Genomic DNA, 22,397 nt, shown 5'->3' with positions numbered 1-22,397 from the left:
CAGCACTGGGAAGGCAGAGATAGGAGGATGGCCTTGAGTCCGAGGCCACCCTGAGACTAAATAGTGAATTCCAGGTCAGCCTGGACTAGAGTGAGTCCCTACCTTGAAAAACCCTATAAATTAATACCCGGGCATGGAGGCGTAGGCCTTTAACCCCAGCGCTTGGGAAGCAAAGGTAGGAGGATCACTGTGCGTGTGAGGCCAGCCTGAGTCTACATAATGAATTCCAGGTCAGTCTGGGGATAGAGCAAGACCCTACCTCAAAAAAACCAAAACAATAAAATAAAAACCTCAGAGATGTTTCCCTACCAACATATAAAATAGCGTTGCAACTTTAACATGTTAAGTGGGAAGAACTAATTTCCCAGTTGTTTACTTTTGACACATGCCATTACAGTGCTTACCTGTACATTAAAGAAAGGGCACTTATCTCCACTTGTCCTACCCATTCCTGTGTGGAGGGAAACAAGTTCATATGTAAGTGTCTCATACTTCTTACAGTCCACCTAATACATAAACTACAAATACACACATACATACTTAATGAGCTTTTAAAAAAATTTATTTATTTGAGAGCAACAATGAGAGAAAAAGGCAGAGAGGGAGAGAGAGAGAAAAAGAGAGAGAGAATGGGCGCTCCAGAACCTCCACCACTGCAAACGAACTCCAGACACATGCACCCCTTGTGCATCTGGCTAACGTGGGTCCAGGGGAAAAAGCAGGCTGGAGAGATGGCTTAGCGGTTAAGCGCTTGCCTGTGAAGCCTAAGGACCCTGGTTCAAGGCCTGATTTCCCCAGGACCCATGTAAGCCAGATGCACAAGTGGGCGCACCCGTCTGGAGTTCGTTTACCGTGGCTGGAGGTCCTGGTATGCCCATATTCTCTCTCATTCTCTGTCTGTTGCTCTCAAACAACAAAAAAAAAAGACATAATTTGGGGAAAAAAAAAAGATTTTTAAAGCTCATTAAGGGGCTGAAGAGATGGCTTAGTGGTTTAAGGCGCTGGCTGGCCTGCCAACCCTAAGAATGCATGTTTGCATCTCTAGGCCCCAAACAGCCAGATACACAGGAACAAATCATGCAATGCCACATATGCACCACAAGGGGGCGCACACATCTGGGATTCATTCACAGTGGCTGAAAAGGCCTTGGTGTGTCCATTCTCTCACAAAAATAAAGTCCTTAACATTAATTTATTCTCAAATAACTGAAAAAAAAACAGGCCATAATCCACACTAAATAAAAAGCAGTATGGAGCCAGGTGTGGTGGCATATGCCTTTAATACCAGCACTAAGGAGGACTGCCCAGAATTCAAGGCCACCCTGAGACTACATAGTGAATTCCAGGTCAGCCTGAGCTAGATTAAGACCCTAGCTCAAAAAAAGAAAGAAAGAAAAGAAAAACAGCATGAGGTTAGAGAAATGACTTAGCAGTTAAGGCATTTGCCTGCAACGCCAAAGGACCATGTTTCAATTCCCCAGGACTCACATAAGCCAGATGCACAAGATGGCGCATGCATCTGGAGTTCATTTGCAGCAGCTGGAGGCCCTGGCACACCCATTCATTCTCTCTCAAATAAACGAACAGAATTTTTAAAAAGCACTATGTCTTTTACAAAAACCCATAGTTAACAGGAGCTAGGTATAATGACAGTTTCTACTGGCTTCTGTAAATTGAGAACTTGTTAAAGGCAAGAAATAACATCTAACCCAGCATGTAGGACAGAACTTGGCACATGATACAAGCCCAGAAAATGTGATGTTGCATAGAAGCAGAAAACCAGGTAGTGTAAGAGCAGGTCTTTTTGTCTTCAAGGTGAATCAAGGCACAAAAGAGAGCAGTAACCCAGCAACCATTCTTAAGAGAAATTCCATACTCTTTAAAGCAGCCACCTGAAGCCTTCCTGAGAAGTAAATGTCTATATGGATCAAAATTTTAGGGCTGGCCAGGAATAGATGGTAAGACCCTATTGCTAAAGACTCCACATACGTGGGCTGCAAGGCCATTGACAAATCCTGCTGGAACTGAGCTGATAAGCTTCTCCATGTAGAGCAGCTGACAGAAAGCTGGAAAAAAGGTGGGTGTGGTGGTGCACACCTTTAATCCCAGTACTCGGGAGGCAGAGGTAGGAGGATCCCTGTGAGTTCGAGACCACCCTGAGACTACATAGAATTCCAGGTCAGCCTAGGTAAAACCCTACCTTGAAAAAAAAAAAAAAAGCTGGAAGAGGCCATTCTGCATGCAGTTCAATGGAAGAAAGAGAAATCACCAGTAAAGATACTCAACAGTGGACACTGCAAGCCTTGTATTTGGCCCCAAATGAGCCAACGGGTGCAATAGTGGCACATCTATCATGGTGGAAACCAACTGCCCTCTAATTGGATGGAAGGCCCACTCCATGGGAGGGAATACATCCCTGATACTGAAAACTAAACTTAAAACAGGGGTAGTCATGAGCCCTAAGGGGTACATCTGCTTATCAAACTGCCCAGTAAGCACTTCTCTTAATGTCCATACCCTTATATTAATGCTACTCTCACTTTTGGTACAGAATCTTCTCTATTCAGATGGCAGTGACCTTGGGATGACTCAGAAGGTATCATGGTGTTAGAAATAAGTGACTGGAGTGCTCAGTACTGTAATAGCTCTATCACACCTTCCAAGGCTCAGGGTCCACTGCGGAAGAGGTGGCAGAAAGAATGTAAGAGCCAAAGGAAGGGTAGGACTCCTTACAACGTGCTCCCTCCAGACACAAAATAGCCTGGACATCCTTGACTCACAGTGCCTGACACTACCTACACAAGACCATCATAAGAGGAGAAAAAGATCATGACATCAAAGAAAAAGAGACTGAGAGGGGAAGGGGATATGATGGAGAGTGGAGTTTCAAAGGGGAAAGTGGGGGGAGGGAGGATATTACCATAGTATACTTTTTATAGTCATGGAAGTTGTTAATAAAAATTTGAAGAAAAAAAAAAAACTTTTAGGGCTGGAGGGATGGCTTAGCAGTTAAGGTGCTTGCCTGCAAAACCAAAGGACCCAGGTTCAACTCCCCAGAACCCACATTAACCAGATGCACAAGGGGGCACATACTTCTGGAATACATTTGCAGTGGCTGGAGGCCCTGCTGTGCTCATGTGCTCATTCTCTCTCCCTCCCTCCCTCCCTCCCTCCCTCCCTCCCTCCCTCCCTCCCTCTCTCTCTCAAGTAAATAAATAAATAAAAATATTTTTAAAATGTTAAGTTCCACTGTTGTATTAGACTCTGCAATTCTAATGCTTTATAAAATAACTTTTCCTTGACAATTTCCATGCAGAGACAATAGAACATCATCATAATCCCCTTCCGCCACCCTTCTTTTTTCCCCTCCCATATTCACCATCCACTGAATTCCTTCTTCTTTCCAAACGACCTATTTTAATAGGGCGCTCAATTTCTATCACCTACCCTAAAAGAATACATATTTGTATAACCAGAAAAGTATATGAACACAGAAAATATTAATGTAACATTTGTACAAGTATAACAAAACAAAATTCCATTAGATTTGTAAGGAATAATATATTCTTTTAGCCATTCTACAGAACATGATGTACCCATGTGGTATGTCATCATGAAGTGACTTGTAAAGACTCTGTACAAGAATCTAAGTAAACCAGGCGCGATGGCACACACGTTGAATCCCAGCACTCGGGAGGCAGAAGTAGGAGGATCACCATGAGTTGGAGGTCACTCTGAGACTGCAGAGTGAATTGTTGGTCAGTCTGAGCTGGAGTGAGACCCTACTTCCAAAAACCAAAAAAAAAGGAATCTAAGTGAGGTGAGGCCAGGCACGGTGGCACACACGCCTTTAATCCCAGCATTTGGGAGGCTAAAATCTAGGTCAGCCTGAACTACAGTGAGACCTTACCCCATTCAAAGAACTGCTAAGTGTTTGCAATGACAGATATACCAACTGACATGACTATTTCCAAGCTATATACAATTAGTACATGTCAATTAGAAAATTGTAAGAGCTAGGCATGGTGGCACATGCCTTTAATCTTAGCACTCAAGAGGCAGAGATAAGAGGAGCACTGTGAGTTCAAGCCTTGAACTACAGAGTAAGTTCTAGGTCAGCCTGGACTAGAGTGAGACTTTAAAAAAAAAAAAAAAAAAAAATGAAAAAAACAGGTCTTCCTTCCTCTGGTCTCATCCACTTTGAACTACGTTTAGCTGGGAATGGTAGTACATGCATAAGTCCTAGAACCCTGGAGATGCAGTCGAAGAATCATGGTAAATCCAAGACTACCATGAGATACATAACAAGCCCTGTCTCAAAACCCAAGGACTAGCAATGTAACTCAATGACAAAGCACTTGCCTAACATGCACAAGGTGCTGGATTTAATCCCTAACACCGGTGATGACTGATCAAGATGATGATGATAATGATTAAAGTGGCTCTGGGACACAAAATCTGTAAAACTCGAATCCAAAAAGCTAAATTCTAATAGAAAAAATGAATATGTACTATATGTATGTTAAATCAAAGCAGGGAAGACAGGGAAATCATGGGGCCTCAAAGGTTTTAATAGTGGACAGGGGTTAACAGCAACTCACTTCCTATCTCAAAACCTTTAAATGACAGTCTACTGCCAGATGCTCATACCTCAGAGCTTCGACTTTGATTTAGCTCTGGGATGGGAGCCAGAGCCAGGGGATCTGCATGTACACGTTATATGAGCACATTCTAATGCAGTCAGTAGGTAACATTTTGAGAAACACTGGCCTAAAGCACAGGCTCCAAAGACTGAGCCCAGCACCGAAGGATTCCCAACATCTGCCCTCTGTCTTGTTTCTTGGTGCATCTTCCTTCCTTTCACACACTCATGCTCCATACACACTGCTGATGCTCTCAGTCTATCTATCCTGCTAAGTTTTCACTGTTTTAGAAAACGGTCCGCCAAAGCACTGCTGCTGAAGAGTCTATTCAGACGTCAAATGTCCCTCTCAAGGGCTGTCTATCCAGCTACACATAAAACTTGAAGGGTCTTTATCATCACATATTTTTGTCCTTTGCTGATGTTATTTGAACTTAATGGTGGATGATGTATTCATAAAGGCATTATTTGGGTTTTATAGTAAGAATAATAACCCAGGTGTGCTTATGCATGCCTTTAATCCCAGCACTCAGGAGGCAGAGATAGGAGAATCACTGTGAGCCAAGGCCACCCTGGGAAAACAAAGTGAATTCAAGGTCAGCCTGGGCTAAACTGAGGCCCTAACTCAAAAAAACAAGTTATATAAGGAGGAGGAAGGGAGGGCTGGAGAGATGGCTTAGCAGTTAAGCCACTTGCCTGCAAAGCCTAAGGACCCAGGTTTGATTCTCCAGATCCCACATAAGCCAGATGCACATGGTGGCACATGCTTCTGGAGTCTGCAGTGGCTAGAGACCCTGGTGTGCCCATCCTATCTCTCTCTATCCCCCTCTCTAAAAAAATAATAATAATAAACTTCAAATTTTGACAAGTGATTTTTTTTTTTTGGGTAGCATTAAGCTTTAAAAGTAGAAAACAAAAATATAAAAGCAGATGGTCATTTTTCTGATAGCCTGACTTAGGGTTTACAGTCTGTAAAAGACCCTATAGACAACTGTTTCTTAAAGATGCAAACTGTAGTATTTTTACTAATGTTAGCTTTTTACTTAATGGAAATTTGTGGCACAATGACATCAAGTCATATAAAGTTATAAAATGCCACTGCTTTGTAAGAGAAACATAAACTACAATGTTTTCAAATATATTTTTAAAAAATATTAAAGCTCTAGTTCTGTTATCAGTTGCTAATTTAAATTTGAACCCCCTAATGAAGAGGACTTATCTGGGCTAAGTTTATGTTTTTCTCCTGTTGGGCTATGTTCAAGCAGCCCCCATAACACCCGACACAGGCTGCAGCTGGTAAAGCACACGAGGCCACAGCTCAATGGGTTTGGTTTTCACTTCCTCAGGAAAGAATTGCAGGCGACCATGTTTAAATGAAGATGGTAGGACACTGAAGAAGCTAAGAAAATAATTGAGTTTTATAGCACTATTTTCAGAGTAAAAAATAATCATTCTAGTTTTTCAGAATTCCATGTGATTTGAACTGCTCAGTATTGTCTGAATATTAATTAGTACTACCAACAAACATGGCAGAATAGCTGTTTGTCTAGTAAGGAGACTGATGTTGCACTAGAAAGATAATTCACATTTGAGTTCATTACTGACTTCATAGTCTGTTCCTATAGAAGTATTTTTTCAGGCTTGCAACTATTCCCACATACGAGTTTCACCTTCTGTTAGGGGAAGCTAATGTTTATGTTCCTTTACTGATTATGAAACTTGTTCCCTGAAACTGGTTAAATTTGTTTAATAGTTAAGTGATTATATTAGCCTGCTCAAACAAAAATTTGTTAGACCACAATGGGTATATGATAACAAGAGAATGTCTAAGAGGCATGTGCTTCTTTGGAGGCAGAGAGAACATGTGTACAGAAGCTTTCAGTCTTAATTATATAGTGTTTAGTGTGATGCTATTCTTGGAAAAATAGCGGCCTTTTTGATAAGTTGTATGCATAATCATATAATATGTAATGTTTCATTTATAAGCTGCCTTCAACACATGCTTACCATTAGTGTTTTCTCAAAGTATAGTAGTATGTTTTCCAGAATTTCACTATATGCTTACAGTAAATAGTTCTAGCTTGTTGAAATGTTGAATTTCTTGTTGGTTTCTTTTTAATTATATGGAGCATATAGCAAGCCTGAAAAACATTGTAATCATTTTTTTACAGGGTGAAAATTTAGAAAGATTGTGTATGAGAGCCTATATATTTTATCATTATCATCTTTGATTAAGGCTTTTTTTATTACTATTTAACAAATGCTACTTCCAGTTAATGCCTGTGGCCCTACTAAATTTTAAGGGACCAGAAAACTTTTAAAAAGTTTTACATCTTACTGTTGTAACCAGTTACGTATCATCTTTGGGTTGTCCTGAAGTATTAATTGCATAGAAACTTTAGTAAGCATAGTTGGCAGGATTATTAAGCTGAAACTTGCCTAAATTTGTGTTTGAATGTTAATGGAAACACATATAAGCAAGATAAAATTTAAGGTGGCCTAAAAGAAAAGGATGCTTAGCCTTTGTAAGGACTTTCCTTGTTTGACTTACCCCATTTTGCCATTAAATGAGGACAGATTACCTTAAAACATGTTAAATTGGTCTGTATTACATGGAGGATTAGCTGTATAATTTCACTGAAAATCTTAGCCTAAAAGGAATTGCATTAACTTGTGGTCAGCACTGATTGAAATGTGACTAGTGAAGAGGCGATCCTAAAGCCTGATTTCTCTCTACCCATGCTATCATAGGTTTCTGAGGTAAAGGCAGTCCTCACCTAGTGGTATTATACTTGTATCCAGAATACTGTGTTAATTAAAAAATTGCTATGTTCAAATAATAATAATAATAATAATAATAATATAACAATAGAAAGGAGGAGAAAAGAAAAGCTCTAACTTTCCCATGCCTGAGAGTGTGGTAGCAACAGTTGGTAGAGAAGTGCTCCCTTCACAGGCTAACCATGGGGAAGTTGCCCAAAGAACAAACCAAATCTTATCCTCCTGAGGTTACATACAGAGCCAACACAACATTCTGAAAATCATCAGGGTTTTCAGATCTTGTATCCTATATTCACATACCAAAGGCAAAGAGAAATACAGTAGGACTCCACTTAGTAAAGCAAATTCCAGTATACAACTCCAATTATCCTTCAATTAAATGCTGTAGAAAGTGCATACATAAGATGTCTGCAGGAAATGTTTACAAGGGAATGGTATAGTCACAGTAACTCCCAAATACCAAACAATTTATTTCAAATCTGTTATCCATACATACAGATATAGAAACATTTTAGAAAATTACTACCAACCTGTGGATTTTCCAAACGTTTTAAATACTCTTCAAATGACCCTTCTATAAACTGCAAAAAATAAACAAAAAGAAAAAATTCTATTAGGAATGTTATCTAAGAAATATATCAAATAATAGTCAACTGCTTCACTGTGAAAGTAAGCTAACTTTGAATCACTGGGTTCTTACATTAAACCTAAGCTGTACCATTGTTAAAATATATACATAATCTAATTATGACTATACATCAATCACTAAGCAAAGAACATAAACACAAAAAAATTTAAAGAAGGAAACATTGCCAGGAAAGGTTTCAGGGAGAGGATGACTCAATATGAAGGCTGGCAAGAACCTGCATGGGATCAAGAAGCAGCAATGTGGTGGGAAGAGCAAGAACACTATGTTGGGAAGACCAGAACAGACTGGCCAGGGCAACTTGCTAGGGAGCTGAGTGAGGGAAAACCAAGTGGGGACCTGTTTATAGAGGGCCAGAGACGAAGCAGGACTTTCAGACTAGACAGGAAGGTAATTCAAGGTCATAGCAGGTGGCATTCTAAACTGAGAAATATGAAAGAATATGAAATAAGAAATATGAAAGAATAATTTGGTAAGAGTCAATGGGCACAAACACTCACAGATACACTACCTAAAAAGAGTAAATCTTTATATATCAATATGAATATATCAATATTCATTGTCTTGAGCTAGGGAGACATTAAATACCTAAATTAGATACTTAACAATTAATTAGATAATTAACAGCAAGATTTTTGCAATACAGCTTGTCTCACTGTTACTTCACCATGAAATGAGCTGATTCCAGCTTCACTCAACCTTTTTTTTTTTTCCTCTCAATTTTTTAAGACAGGGTTTCTTTCATTTTTGCCAAGTTAGTGTCAAACTCACTATGTTGGAGATGATAACTTTGAACTTTTTGTTTAATTTTAGCAGCTGTTTAGTGTATGTATAGATTATAATTAATAGCATCATGGAACTTGAGTAAGTGGTTCCAATGAAAGCCCTTGTTGACAGTGAACCTAATTATAAGAATTAAGTAAGATCACTAAACATCTTGAACTTCTGATTATCTTGCCTTCAACTTCCAAACTGGGATTATAGGCACGCATCACCATGTGCAGTGTATGTGGTGCCAGAGAATGAACCCAGAGTTTTAAGCAGTCTTTTAAGTGTAGAGGCCAGAGGTGAAGATAAGAGGTCTTCCGCACTCATCTCCACCTTATCTACTGAGATAAGGAACTCAGACATCACCAATTCAGCTAGGATAGCTATAGGGTTCTGAGGTTCCAAACTCAGACCTTCACATTTGTGCAGCAAGAGCTTTACGGACTGAGCCACTGTTGCAGCGCGCCCATCAGGTTCTTAATAAAACGAAGTTTCAAGCCACTTGATCAAGCAAGTTGACTTCTTCACAGAATATATTACTACCCATCCTAAAACACAGCCTCCAGAATATACTTGATTGAAGTTCAAGAAGCACACTCAAGGGCTGGAGGGATGGCTTAGCGGTTAAATGTTTGCCTGCAAAGCCAAAGGACCCAGGTTCAATTCCCTAGGACCCATGTAAGCCAGATGCACAAGGTAGCACTTCTGTCTGGAGTTCGTATGCAGTGGCTAGAAGCCCTGACATGCCCATTCTCTCCCTCCCTCTACCTCTATCTTTCTCAAATAAATAAAATTTTTAAGGTTTTTTTTTTTTTTCTTTTTGGTGTGCATGTACAGGCAATGTATGCACATGTGTGTACAGATTCATGTGCCCTGTGTGGAGGCCAGGGGAGGGCATCAAGTGCCCTTCTCTATCACTCTTCTGCCTTATCTCCCTGAGACAGTCTCACACTAGACCTGAAGCTCTGGACTGGCTGATTAGGGAGCACCAGAAAATCTCTCTGCCCCCATGCCAGTACTGAGATTACAGGCATGTGCATACCCGCCACCTGTCTATGTGGGTGCTTGGAATCCAATCACATTCTCATGCTGTGAGCAGCAGCACTCTCACCTGCCGAGCCCTCTCTCTGCAGTCTTTCTTTTAAGGTGCGCATGCATGTTCATACCCGGGGTTGCACGGTATGGTGGGAGGGTTGAATGCAAAATGCCCCCATTCTCAGGTGACTGAGTTGATTAAGCTTCCTACTTAGTCCCCAGCTGCTGGAGCCCTCGGGAGGCACCTGTGGAAGAGCTCTAGTGCTGGGGTGTACTTTGGCACGGATTAGTCTAGCCCTACTGGGTACTGAGCGCTGACTCTTCACGCGGATGACTTCCTGCTTCGAGTGGAGCTGTGGCGCCCCTGCTGCCTGCTCGGCCACGGTCTCTGCCAAGAGTAAACTTCCCCTCAAAGCTGCAAGCCTCTCCTATCATGTTTTTGGTCACACGCTTTGTCCCAGCAACAAGAGCATGTGTGTACATGGGTGACAATGACACATGTGGAGGCCGGAGGACAGTCTCAGGTGCTGCCTTTCTTAAACATCACCTATCTTTTGTTTTGTTTTCGAGACAAGGTCTCTCATTGACCTAGAGCTCCCCAATCAGACTCCCCTAGCTAGCTAGCAAGCCACAGAAATAAGCCTGCCTCTGCCTCCCAATTTCCCTGGGATTACAACTGTGCCACCAAGCCAGGCTATTTGTTCCATTATGGCTTCTGAGCAAACTCAGGTCCTCATGCTTGCAAGGCAAGTACTTTACCAACTGAGCCATTTTCCAGCCCTCATAATGAATTCTGAAAATTAAAAATCCATAAATTCCTTCTAATAAAAGATTTCATATTATTTATGCTGAGCACAGTTTCTATGCACCAAGTCTACACTATTTTTTTTTAATTTTTTATTTTATTTATTTATTTGAGAGCGACAGACAGAGAGAAAGACAGATAGAGGGAGAGAGAGAGAATGGGCGCGCCAGGGCTTCCAGCCTCTGCAAATGAACTCCAGACGCGTGCGCCCCCTTGTGCATCTGGCTAACGTGGGACCTGGGGAACCGAGCCTCGAACTGGGGTCCTTAGGCTTCACAGGCAAGCGCTTAACCCCTAAGCCAACTCTCCAGCCCAAGTCTACACTATTTTTAACTCATAGGGAGTTACCACAGATTCCATTACCAATCTCAATACCTAGCTCCCCAACCACATCAACACTTAATAACTAAGTCTGCAAGAATCCTGTCTAGATCATTCTTCCATGCCCTGCAATTCAGTGTATTATTCTCAAAATTTTCTAAATGTATAAAACAATAAATAACCCAGAAAACATCACAACTAAGTTGAATTTTAAGATCTTAGGCAGGCAGGGTGGCACATGTCTTTAATCCTAGTACCCAAGAGGCTGAGGTAGATAGAAAGAGCACCATGAGTTCAAGGTCAGTCCAGGTCAACCTGGGCTTGAGTGAGACCCTACCTCAATCCCTCCTCCCGAAAAAATTCATTTTTCAAGGTTTAACTTCCGTATCTTGCAGTAATATCTAGCTTAGGAAATTTCAACTAGGACATTTTTCAATACCAAAGTGTAAATTCAAGTGAAAGCAACATCAGGTTTTGAGATTATAAATTACCGCTTCAAATTTTTCTCTGTTCTCTCGAAGATAGCGAATACAGGCCATTCTAACTTCCACATGGCGAGATTGGGAGTGCAATACCTGAAATGAAAATGCAATACACTATTAAGCATTTTGTTAAAAAAAAAAAATTACAGAGCTGGAAAGATGGCTTAGTGGTTAAGGTGCTTGCCTATAGCCAAAAGACCCAAGTTTGATTCCCCAGGACCCACATAAGCCCAGAAGGCCCTGGCGCCAGTGCACACACTCTCTCTCTCTCTCTCCCCCTCTCAATAAATAAAAGGTCTGGAGTGATGGCTTAGTGGGTATGGCACTTGGTTGCTAGACCAAAGGACCCAGGTTCTATTCCCCAGGACCCATGTAAGCCAGATGCACTACGTGGTACATGTACCTAGAGTTCATTTGCAGAGGCTGAAGACCCTGGTGTGCCCATTCTTTCTCTCTCTCTCTCTCAATCTCTCCCCCTGATAAATAAAAATTTTAAAATAAATAAATAAATAAATAAGATTTTTAATAAGTCAACTTACATTATAAGCTAATGTCTTCTAATGACAACATCTAGATATGTCTTCTTCCATTTCTTTTCTGTGACTTTGAGATCTTTGTTCACTCTAATCTTTTCCCTTAGCTATGATGAAGCCATGACATATAAAGCAGTACTCCTTTATGCTACATGTAGTCCTGTTAAGAACATTATCACCACTTCTCCTTAGGTCACCACTATCACTCCTTGCCAGCCCTCTATACCGACTTTGCTCTTACCAAGCAAAGCTCACAGAACCCTTGCTGTGGCACAGTAAGTCTAACCCTATGTTTGTTGGAAAAGACAAGAGACAGTCCTGGTGGTGCAGACCTCTAATCCCAGCTACCGGGGAAACAGGTGGAACAATCCTAAATTCAAGGCCTGGCTGGGTTACTGAATGACTTTAAGGCCAGCTTGGCAAACTAGGGTGATTCTGACTCAAAAAACAAAGTATAAGAAAGAGGCAGGGACTATAGATCAGTGTTAGACCAAGACCAATTGCCTAGCAAGTACATGACCCTAGTTCAATACTCTGAACTGCAAGCAAAGAAATAGCAAATGAACAACTTCAGCAGTAATCCTCTTGGAGTCCTTAATCCTTCAAGAAACAGAATTTTCCAAGGCCAGGTGTGGCGGCACACACCTTCAATCCCAAGAGGTAGGATTCCAGGTCTGCCTGGGCCAAAGTGAGACCCTACCTGGGAGATGAGGCGGGGGGAATCCCAAATGATTTTTTTTAATTATTTATTTATTTATTTATTTGAGAGCGACAGACACAGAGAGAAAGACAGATAGAGGGAGAGAGAGAGAATGGGCGCGCCAGGGCTTCCAGCCTCTGCAAACGAACTCCAGACGCGTGCGCCCCCTTGTGCATCTGGCTAACGTGGGACCTGGGGAACCGAGCCTCGAACCGGGGTCCTTAGGCTTCACAGGCAAGCGCTTAACTGCTAAGCCATCTATCTCTCCAGCCCCCAAATGACTTTTAAAACTTTCTAACAAAAAAGATTTTCAGCCCAAGAGGCTGAGGGGTTTGCTCTTACATACAAAATCATAAAGCACCATACCAAAAAGTATGTTCCAGATCCCTTCACCTTGTAGCCTCCACTGTCTACTGAACACCAGATTCCCCTCACCTTGTAGTCTCCAAAATCTAGTCAACACCAGATCCCCTTACCTTGAAGTCTCCATGGTCTACTAAACAACCAATCCAACAAAACAATTAGTTCACCGGCATTTTGCCTCTGATTAAAATTCTAAAGCTCTGAAATGAAAACTAGCTTGTACTGCTTATTTAATGGTGGACCCAATACTGTACACGCTTATAAGGATTACTGTCTATTAAACAGACATGTCAAATGAAGGTATTCCTTCCTCATATCCTATAAAGGACCAACATGCACATAATCACAAAAACACATGCGCACGCACACCTATCTGAAACTACCAAAGCCTCTTGGGAATATATAATAGGAAGTAGTTTCAATGAGAATACACCATTGAGTCTCCCTGTTAAGGATGAGGAAAATTCATGGAGTCTCCTATGCCTTGGGTAGCAGTCAAGGCTCATTTACACGCACAGAACCACAGGCACAACTGCTAGCCAGCCAGCATGCTGCTCTATTACACTAGACACTGATGATGCACAAGACAAGGTTAGCAATTGCGTTCAATTTACCATCTGCTTTTCAATTCACGCTGTCCTAGTGTACTACTGAAAAGTACATTGACTGAACATGTGGCTCAGAGTTCGTGAAGTGGACTCCCTGTGCAAGAACGAAGGCCTGCCTGGTTGTGGTGGCGCACACTGGTAGGAAATTGCTCAAGAGATGAAGGCAAGAGTATCAGGAGCTCGAGACCAACCTAGGCTACACATTAAAAAAGAATGAAGACCTGAGGGGAACTGAGACCAGAGTTGCAATCTCCAGATCACATGTAAACAGCTGGGCCTGTAACTTCAGTCCTATGTGGGAACAAAGTCTGGAATAAAGACTACGGCTCAAACCAATACCAGGGGCTGAGGAGATAGCACAGGAAAAGGCACTTGCTTGCAAAGCCTGTCAGCTGGGGCCCACCACCCACAGAAATCCAGATGCACAGTGACCCTTGCAGCTGGGACACGTTTGCAGTGATAAGAAGCCCTACTGGAGCACCCAAACTCACTCTCCTTTTCTCTCTCCCTGCTCTCAAACAAATCAGAGTATTTTTTAAAGGATCTAGAGAGATGACTCAGTGGTTAAAGGCACTTGAATGCAAAGCTTGACAACCTGGGTTCAATTTCCTAGTACACACATAAAGCCAGATGCACAGAGTGGCTCATGCATCAGTTCTCCACACACTCCTCTGCTAGCACATACATTTAAAAACACTTTTTTAAATAAGCCAGGTGTGGGGTGCACGTCTTTAATCCCAGCACTCAGAAGGCAGAGAGAGGTAAGAGGCCACCCTGAGACTACATGGTAAATTTCAGGTCAGCCTGGGATAGAGCAAGACCCTCCCCCAAAAAACTAAAATAAATAAATTAAGTCAAATAAAACAGCTGGGCATTCTGGTGCACACCTTTAATCCCAGCACTTGGGAGACAAAGGTAGGAGGATCACTATGAGTTCAAAGCCAACCTGAAACTACACAGTGAATTTCAGGTCAGCTTGGGCTACAGTGAGACCCTAACTCAAAAAACTTAAGTAAATAAATAAATAAAATATAAACAACAAGGGCACCACCATGCCCAGCAAAAAAAAAAAAAAAAAAAAATTAAAAAGAAGCTGGGTGTGGTGGCACATGCCTTTAATCCTAGAACTCGAGAGGCAGAGGTAGGAAGATCGCTGTTTGAGGCCACCCTGAGACTACATTGTTAATCCCAGGTCAGCCTGGACCAGAGTGAGACCCTACCTCCAAAAAGCAAAAAAAATTTGACAGCCAGGTATGGCAGCACATGCCTTTAATCCCAACACTTGGAAGGCTGAGGGTAAAAGGATAGCCATTAAGTTCATGGCTAACCTAACACTACCGATTAAATTCCAGGTCAGCCTGAGCTAGAGTAAGACCTACCTTGGAAAAAAAAAAAATGGGATGGAGAGATGGCTTAGCGGTTAAGGCGTTTACCTGCAAAGCCAAAGGACCACAATTCAATCCCCCAGTACCCACATAAAGCCAAATGCCCAAGGTGGAACATGCATCTGGGATTCATTTGCAGTAGCTGGAGCCCCTGGTGCACCCATTCATATTCTCTCTCAAAATAAACAAAGGGAGGAGGGTACTTAACAGGTTGATATTGTATATATGTTAAGTACAATGATTGAGATGGGGAAGTAATATGATGGAGAATGGAATTTCAAAGGGGAAAGTGGGGGGGGAGGGAATTACCATGGGATTTTTTTATAATCATGGAAATTGTTAATAAGTTAAAAAAATTAAAATTAAAAATAAACATTGATTAATTAAAGGTGCACGCCTTTAATACCAGCACTCAGGCAGATGGAAGTGGATTGCCATGAGTTTGAAACCACTGAGACTACATAGTGAATTCCAGGTTAGCCTGGCCTAGAGTGAGACCCTACCTTGAACCCCCCCCCACCCGGGAAAAAAAAAAAAAGTCGCATGTTCTCTCATATGTAGATCCCAGCTACAAATGACTGGACTTCTGTGTGAGTAGGAAGAAAACAGTAACATAGGCCAGTAAGCTAAAAGGAGATAGAAAGGAGATGGGGGGGGGGGGGCTAATAGGATGGTATTGCATGCATATATATATTTGTATGTAGAACAGATTAATGGAGGTGAAAAGGCCTAAGTGAGGTCAGGGGAAGAGCTTGAGTACGGAAAGGTGGAGGAAGGGCTGATCAAAATCTAAGATAAGTCAGTCATGTGGAAACCTACTTTTTTTAGACAATGGGACACACAGGACCATAGATTGTTACTAGAAAATTTTCAGTGTCAGGGATGGGATACCGTCAGGTGAGTTGTTGGCCAGGGAGGTCCTGATGCCCCCAAAACATTACAGGCCATTGTCGAGGCCCTTGGTTTTCCACAATAGATGGCAAGACCTTACTGCTGAAGACTCCACTTACTTGGGCTGCAAGGTCACTGAGAAATGCTGCTGAAGCTGAGCTAAAAACCTCCTCCATGCAGACCAGCTGACAGAAAGCTACAAAAAGCCATGTTGCATGCAGTTCAATGGGAGAGAGAGAAATCACCAGTGCAGATACTCAACACTGCAAGCCTTATATTTGGCCAGCCACACCAAATGAGCCAACGGGTGTAATAGTGGCACATCTGTTATGGGGGAAACCAACTGCCCTCTACTGGGACTGAAGGCCCGCTCCATGGGAGGGAAAACATCCCTGATACTGAAAATCTACAACAGGGGTAGTCATGAGCTCTAGGAGTGTTGTCTGGCTAAAAGTATACACTATGCTCACCTAACTCCCCAGTAAGCACTTCTCTTAATGTTCACAACCATATATTAATGCTATTCTCACTTTTGGTTAGAGAACCTTCGTTTCAGATGGCAGTGACCTAGGGATGACTCAGAAGGCACCATGGTACTGAGAAGGAACGACAGAAGAGTGCTCAGCACTGAAATATCTCAATCACACTTTCAAGGCTCAGGGTCCATTGTGGAAGAGGTGGCTTAAAGAATGTAAAACCCGCCGGGCGTGGTGGCGCACACCTTTAATCCCAGCACTCGGGAGGCAGAGGTAGGAGGATTGCCATGAGTTCAAGGCCACCCTGAGATGACAGAGTTAATTCCAGGTCAGCCTGGACCAGAGTGAGACCCTACCTCGAAAAAAAAAAAAAAAAGAATGTAAGACCCAAAGGAAGGGTAGGACTCCTTCAAATGTGCTCCCCCAGACACAAAATGGCCTGGATACCTATGACCTCACAGTGCCTGACACTTCCTACCTAAGATCTTCATAACAGGAGGGAAAGATGATAACATCAAAAGAGAGACTGATTGACAGGGGGAGGGGATATGATGGAGAGTGAAGTTTCAAAGGGGGAATGTTTTTTACAATTATGGAAATTATCAATAAAAAAATAATAAAAATGAAGTCAGCAGTGTCGTGACATGTGTTGGGCAGTGAGGGCATGCACTACCACTGCCCCCCCCCCAGCTTCTTCCTCTTTCTCAACTCCATCTCACAGCTACAGCATCTGGCCCGCAGATCAGTCGCCTACGTGCAGCTCTATGTCCACACCTAGAAGCTACATACTCTCCAGATGACCAGCCAGGAGACAGTCGCCCAGATCAAGGCTCCTCACTGGAGGGCATGACCCCGGAAGATCAAGTCATGCACTGGCAGGTTCACCACTGCAAGATGAGGCCATCCTAGCCCAGTGTGGGGTGGAGGCCCTGGCCACTCTGAAGTAGCTGGGCACATACTGGTAGGTAAAGTCCATGGTTTTCTGGCCCATGCTGGAAAAGTAAGGGGTCAAACTCCCAAAGTGATCAAACGAGAAGACAGGCCAACACAGTACAACCAGCGTTTTGTCAATACTGTACCCATCTTTGGCAAAAAGGGTTCAATGCTAACTCTTAAGTCCTATGTAATATTGGCTTTCACTAGTAAAATCACTTTGCCCAAGCAGCCCCCCAAAAATGTCAAGGATAGTAGTATAGTAGTATTACCAAAAAAAAAAAAAAAAAGGCAGAAAAGCAATGGAACAGGACACCCCTTTCCATTGTGGCCACCATAGGTAAAAAGCCCCCAACCCTGCCATAGGCTGGTGCACAGGACGCCCCAAGGGCACACACACATTCACATACAAATGAATACAAACACTAAAACAGAGAAAGACAGCCAGGAGTGGTGGTGCATGCCTTTCAAGGCTGAGGTAACAGGATCACTGTGAGTTCAAGGCCAGTCCGAGCTACAGACTGAGTTTCAGGTCAACATGGGCTAGAGTGAGACCCTGACTCAAAACGTACATAAATAGGAGCCGGGCATGGTGGCATGCCTTTAATTCCAGGACTGGGAGGCAAGAGGTAGCAGGATGGCAGTAAATTAAAGGCCACCCTGAGTAATTTCCAGGCCATCCTAGAATAGAGTGAGGCCCTACCTTGAAAAACAAAACAAAAAATAAGTTAAAAATAGCATTATAAAGTCTAAGTTTCCATCAAGAAAGAACTGCTCTTATATACTTTTTAATATTGTTATTTATTTGTGAGCAGAGAGAACATGGGTGCAATCAGGGCCTTTACTGCTGCAAACTTCAGATGTACCACTCTGTATCTGGCTTCACATGGGTACTGAAGATTCAAACCCAGAGAGGCAGGCTTTACAAGTAGGCATGTGTACTGAGCCATCTCCCCAATATAGATTTTGGTTTTTCAAAGTAGGGGCTCACTGTAGCCTGGACTGACCTGAAATTCACTATGTCGTCTCAGGGAGCCCTCAAACTCACCGTGATCCTCCAACCTCAGCCTCCCAAGTGCTGGGATCAAAGGTGTGCGCCACCATGCTTGGCTACACTCTCATATTTTTTTAAAGCATCATTCATTTGCCATTTCAATAACTGACATTGAGCAACTTATCTTTCGCAAGAGATACAGCAGACACTGTTATCAATCAAGGCATTATTATTATGAATGAGCTACAATGGCATTGGATAAGGCTTTCTTGCCATTAGCAAAGTAACATTTGTTTACAGCCATTTACCTAGCAATGGATGTCAGATCAAAGTTAGTAAAGCTTCTATCAGTACCATGAATAGCTAATGATTTTTCTCAATAAATTACTTTGCAATTCCTAGGAGCAGCGGAATTCAGGTCAAACAGTATGGTCAAAAATCTATCTTTGCAAATGACTGCAGATGTGAAAATATGCTAAAGGTAGGAGGCTTTCCCATCATTACTTGGACAAGATACTGACAAACACTGGGAAAGGCTGAGACACTGTTTTAGCAAGTCCTCTAAGAGTGCCCTATTTTTAGCTCCATGGCTAGGAGCTGATTCAGGTCAGGCTTCCTGCAGGCCCAAATCCACAAGTGTTAAAAAGGGGAGAGCCTATCTAAATGAGGTAACTTGGAGGGAAAGACTACTAGAAAGTGAAGTCTCCTCCCTGCTCTAAAGACTATTATTTAGATTACTGACTTCTCAGAAATGTGTTTTTCATGATTTTACAGGACAAATTGTTCCTCCTTCATAAACAAACTTTTTCTTCTCATTTTATTTTTTGGTTTTTTGTTGTTGTTTGTTTGTTTTGAGGTAGGGTCTCACTCTAGCCCAAGCTGACCTGGAATTCACTATGTAGTCTCAGGTAGGCCTTGAACTGACAGTGATCCTCCTACCTCTGCCTCACCAGTGCTGGGATTAAAGGCGTCTTTCTTCTCATTTTCAAAGGGCAACCTGAGGTTAGTAACACTTTCCTTCTTATCATGGGTCTTAGTCCAAGTCTACAGGATAACTGAGCATCACCTAAGTTAGACTCAATAGACTCAAAACTGTTTCCAAAATTAGAGAGAACAGTCTCTATCTAAATCCCATTACAAAATTCCCAAAAAAGTGGCATCTGATATTAAAGACTTAGTACAATTAGCTCTTAAATTTTATTTGTATTAATATAATTATAATTAATATTGATAATGTTATTGAGAATATGGGACCCTGCTTCAATAAAAGGTTTCTGTTCTGTTCACCAATGACCCATGACATATAATTCTAAAATTCACATCTTTCTGCTTGAATTAGCTAGGACTCGGATAACTCAATTCCAAATATGAATTTCTACCTAGTTCCTAACAAACATGCAGACGCTATTTAATACTAAATAGTAAATATGAAATGACTGCACTTCCCCTTCTGCTTCTGGGGGTGTTGAGGAGTCCAAGGCAGCTAAAACTGAGGAAGCCAACTTTTCTCCATCTGGAAAATTCAGAAATGGAGAAGACTGCTTACCTACTTACTAACACTAAGGACTGGGGTAGGTGTGTGAACATGTCTCATCCACATTACAGAACCCCGAATTCTGAAAATGAGAGCTGTCTAACGAACTAAGACGGGTTAGGAATCTGTCCAGGGATAGGAAGGGCCTCACCTGCCACACAACTGAAAAAATGTGTATCTGTTAGCTCACTTTATTAAAAAAAAAAAAAAAAAAAAAAAACTTTGTGCTTATGAAGATGTGAAACTTGGGGGTCTCTAGAAATTTGGTAGCCTACTGTTTTTTTAAAAATGAGGAAACAGCCAGGCGTGGTGACGCACGCCTTTAATCCTAGCACTCGGGAGGCAGAAGCAGGAGGATCGCTATGAGCTCGAGGCCACTCTGAGACTACCTAGCAAATTCCAGGTCAGCCTGGGCTAGAGACCGTACCTCGAAAAACCAAGAGAGTAAATAGTGCTAAACAAACGACTTTCTCACAAACAGAAAATTCAAAAAAAAAAAAAAAAGAGAGAAAAACAAAGTCCCCTCCCTAGCCAAAAAAAGAAAAAGAAAGAAAAATCACAAAAATACAAGTTTTTTTGCGGGGAGGGAGGAACAATTCTTAAGCAAAAGGAAAGCAAACTGTAAAAGTTATAAAATGTACAGAACAGAACAATTATATGTAACTTTTATCCAACTACTCCAAGCTGCTATTTTTTGAATATAGGATAGATTTTGATGGCTACACACCTACAACATATGGTTATATAATACAGAACAAGCTCGCTCGCTCTCTCAAAAGAGATATCTTTCCAAACAACTGCATTAGGAGTGTTTGAGCACTAACAAGGAAAATATTCAAGTTAAAAAGTGCAGAGAATTCCCAGTTCATACTGTCCTTACTATCAAACGGAATTTTTTGCGGGGGGGGGGGGTCACCTCGCTTACTTGCTCGGGCACACTATAGGGTGGGATTTATTGAAATAATTCGTTGAACTGTCCGAACAGGAGAAGGTTGGTTTTTCTTAATAGCAGCCAAGTGTGCCCCTTGCTTCGCGTGACACCGCTCACAACCTGACTACTCCACATTCCAAAGTCCAGTGGCAGGAAAAAAAAAAAGAAGAAAAGGAAGAAAGAAAGGTGTTCCACCAGTCAGTCGGGCTGGTGCGGCGCCTCCTCCAGCAAACATGTGGTTTGCTGGTGGTGCAAACGCTGGCCTGCCAAAATCAGAGGAGGAGGAAAGGTAAATGGGAACCCAAGTGAGAAGACCCCCCACCCCAAACCCGGCTCGTCGCCAGGTCCCCAAAAGCAACCCCGCCGAGAGCCAGGCCTTACAATTAGTCTCGCCCCCCCCACACACACACCCCCATCCCGTCCGTCCGTCCGTCCGTCCCCAAGCCCGGGCTCTACAATGGGGCCGCTGTGACGACAAGCCGGCCACGGCCACGCGCGGGTCCCCGGGACGCGGCGCTTCGGCGCATCCCGTCCCCTCCCCCCCTTCCACCGCCCCCCACCTCCATCACCACCCCGACCCCGACCCCGGGGCTCTCCCATTACCTGCTCGGCCACTGCCCGGAACAAGCACGAGCCGTCCTTGGCGACCAATTTCCGATACAAGCCCATCTTCTGCAGATGCACGTCCATGGACGTCGCCTCGTCGCGCGCTCCCACGCCGCCCCGCTCCCCGCCGTCCGGCGCGCCGACGGCCGCCTCCATGTTGCCGGTGGGCCGCACTGCGTGCGTCGCCGCGGGTCAGCCCCACATGGCCGAGTCGCCCGCTGCTCGACGTGCCGGCCTGGGGCAGGCGGAGGTTCGGGCTGGGCGAGCAGGAAGCGGCGGCGGCGGCGGCGGCGGCGCCCGAGGCGGAGCTCGGCGTTCTCCCGGCGCAAACGGGAGCGCTGCCTAGTGCATGGCCGTGCGCACGCGGCCTCCTCCCGGGACGGACCACGTACCGCCGGAGGGGGGAATCCGAGCCGGGGAGACGAGCTTTGAAAAGAAAAGCCCACACGGCGGCGGAGGGAAGTCACTGGCTGCCGGGCTCGGAGGGGTCGCTGCCGCCGCCGCCGCCGCCGCCGCTCCTCCCCCCCCCCCAAAAAAAAGAACCAAACACACACAAGTTTCCTGGTCCCGGCCGGAGTGTGCCGCCGTGCGCGCGCAAGCCCGGCCGGCTGGAGGTGAAGCGAGGCCTGCGTTCCCCGGCCACACACACACACACACTCACACTCACTCACACGCACGCACGCGCGCGCGCGCGGGCCCTGCACCGGCGGAACCGAGGAAACCAAAAGAGAAAGCCGGCCTCGACCTCTCGTTTCCCACCACACACCTTGTCGGGAGAGCGCCGCCGGAGGGGGCGGGGAAAAGCGACGAGAGGAGCCCGACGGAGGGCAAGCGCCCTCGCAACCCCGCAATTTGTTTTCGCTTTCGGCAAGCACAACTCCCCCCTCCCCTCCCCTCCCCTCCCCTGCACCTCACCGCCCGCCGCGCAAAGGGTGGCGGGAGATGTGGTTTTGGCAGCGGCAG

At 43.7% G+C, this 22,397-nt stretch overlaps 1 protein-coding gene across 1 annotated transcript in view; it reads right to left on the bottom strand.

The window, feature by feature from the left end:
* Otud4 (OTU deubiquitinase 4) overlaps nucleotides 1-21,590 on the bottom strand; it is a 65,687-nt gene extending 44,097 nt beyond the window's left edge. The window contains exons 1-4 of the mRNA XM_045130756.1: nucleotides 21,432-21,590; nucleotides 11,490-11,573; nucleotides 7,954-8,004; nucleotides 405-451 (exon numbers count right to left, since the gene is read on the bottom strand). Of these exons, the coding sequence (XP_044986691.1) occupies nucleotides 405-451; nucleotides 7,954-8,004; nucleotides 11,490-11,573; nucleotides 21,432-21,590 (341 nt within the window). The remainder of the gene's footprint in view (nucleotides 1-404; nucleotides 452-7,953; nucleotides 8,005-11,489; nucleotides 11,574-21,431) is intronic.
* Between the last annotated feature and the right edge of the window lie 807 nt (nucleotides 21,591-22,397).

The sequence above is a fragment of the Jaculus jaculus genome, chromosome 12 (assembly GCF_020740685.1).
Source record: "Jaculus jaculus isolate mJacJac1 chromosome 12, mJacJac1.mat.Y.cur, whole genome shotgun sequence".
Lineage (NCBI taxonomy): Eukaryota > Metazoa > Chordata > Mammalia > Rodentia > Dipodidae > Jaculus > Jaculus jaculus.
Note: the sequence above shows the minus strand (reverse complement) of the source record. Positions and strands in the feature narration are given on the sequence as shown.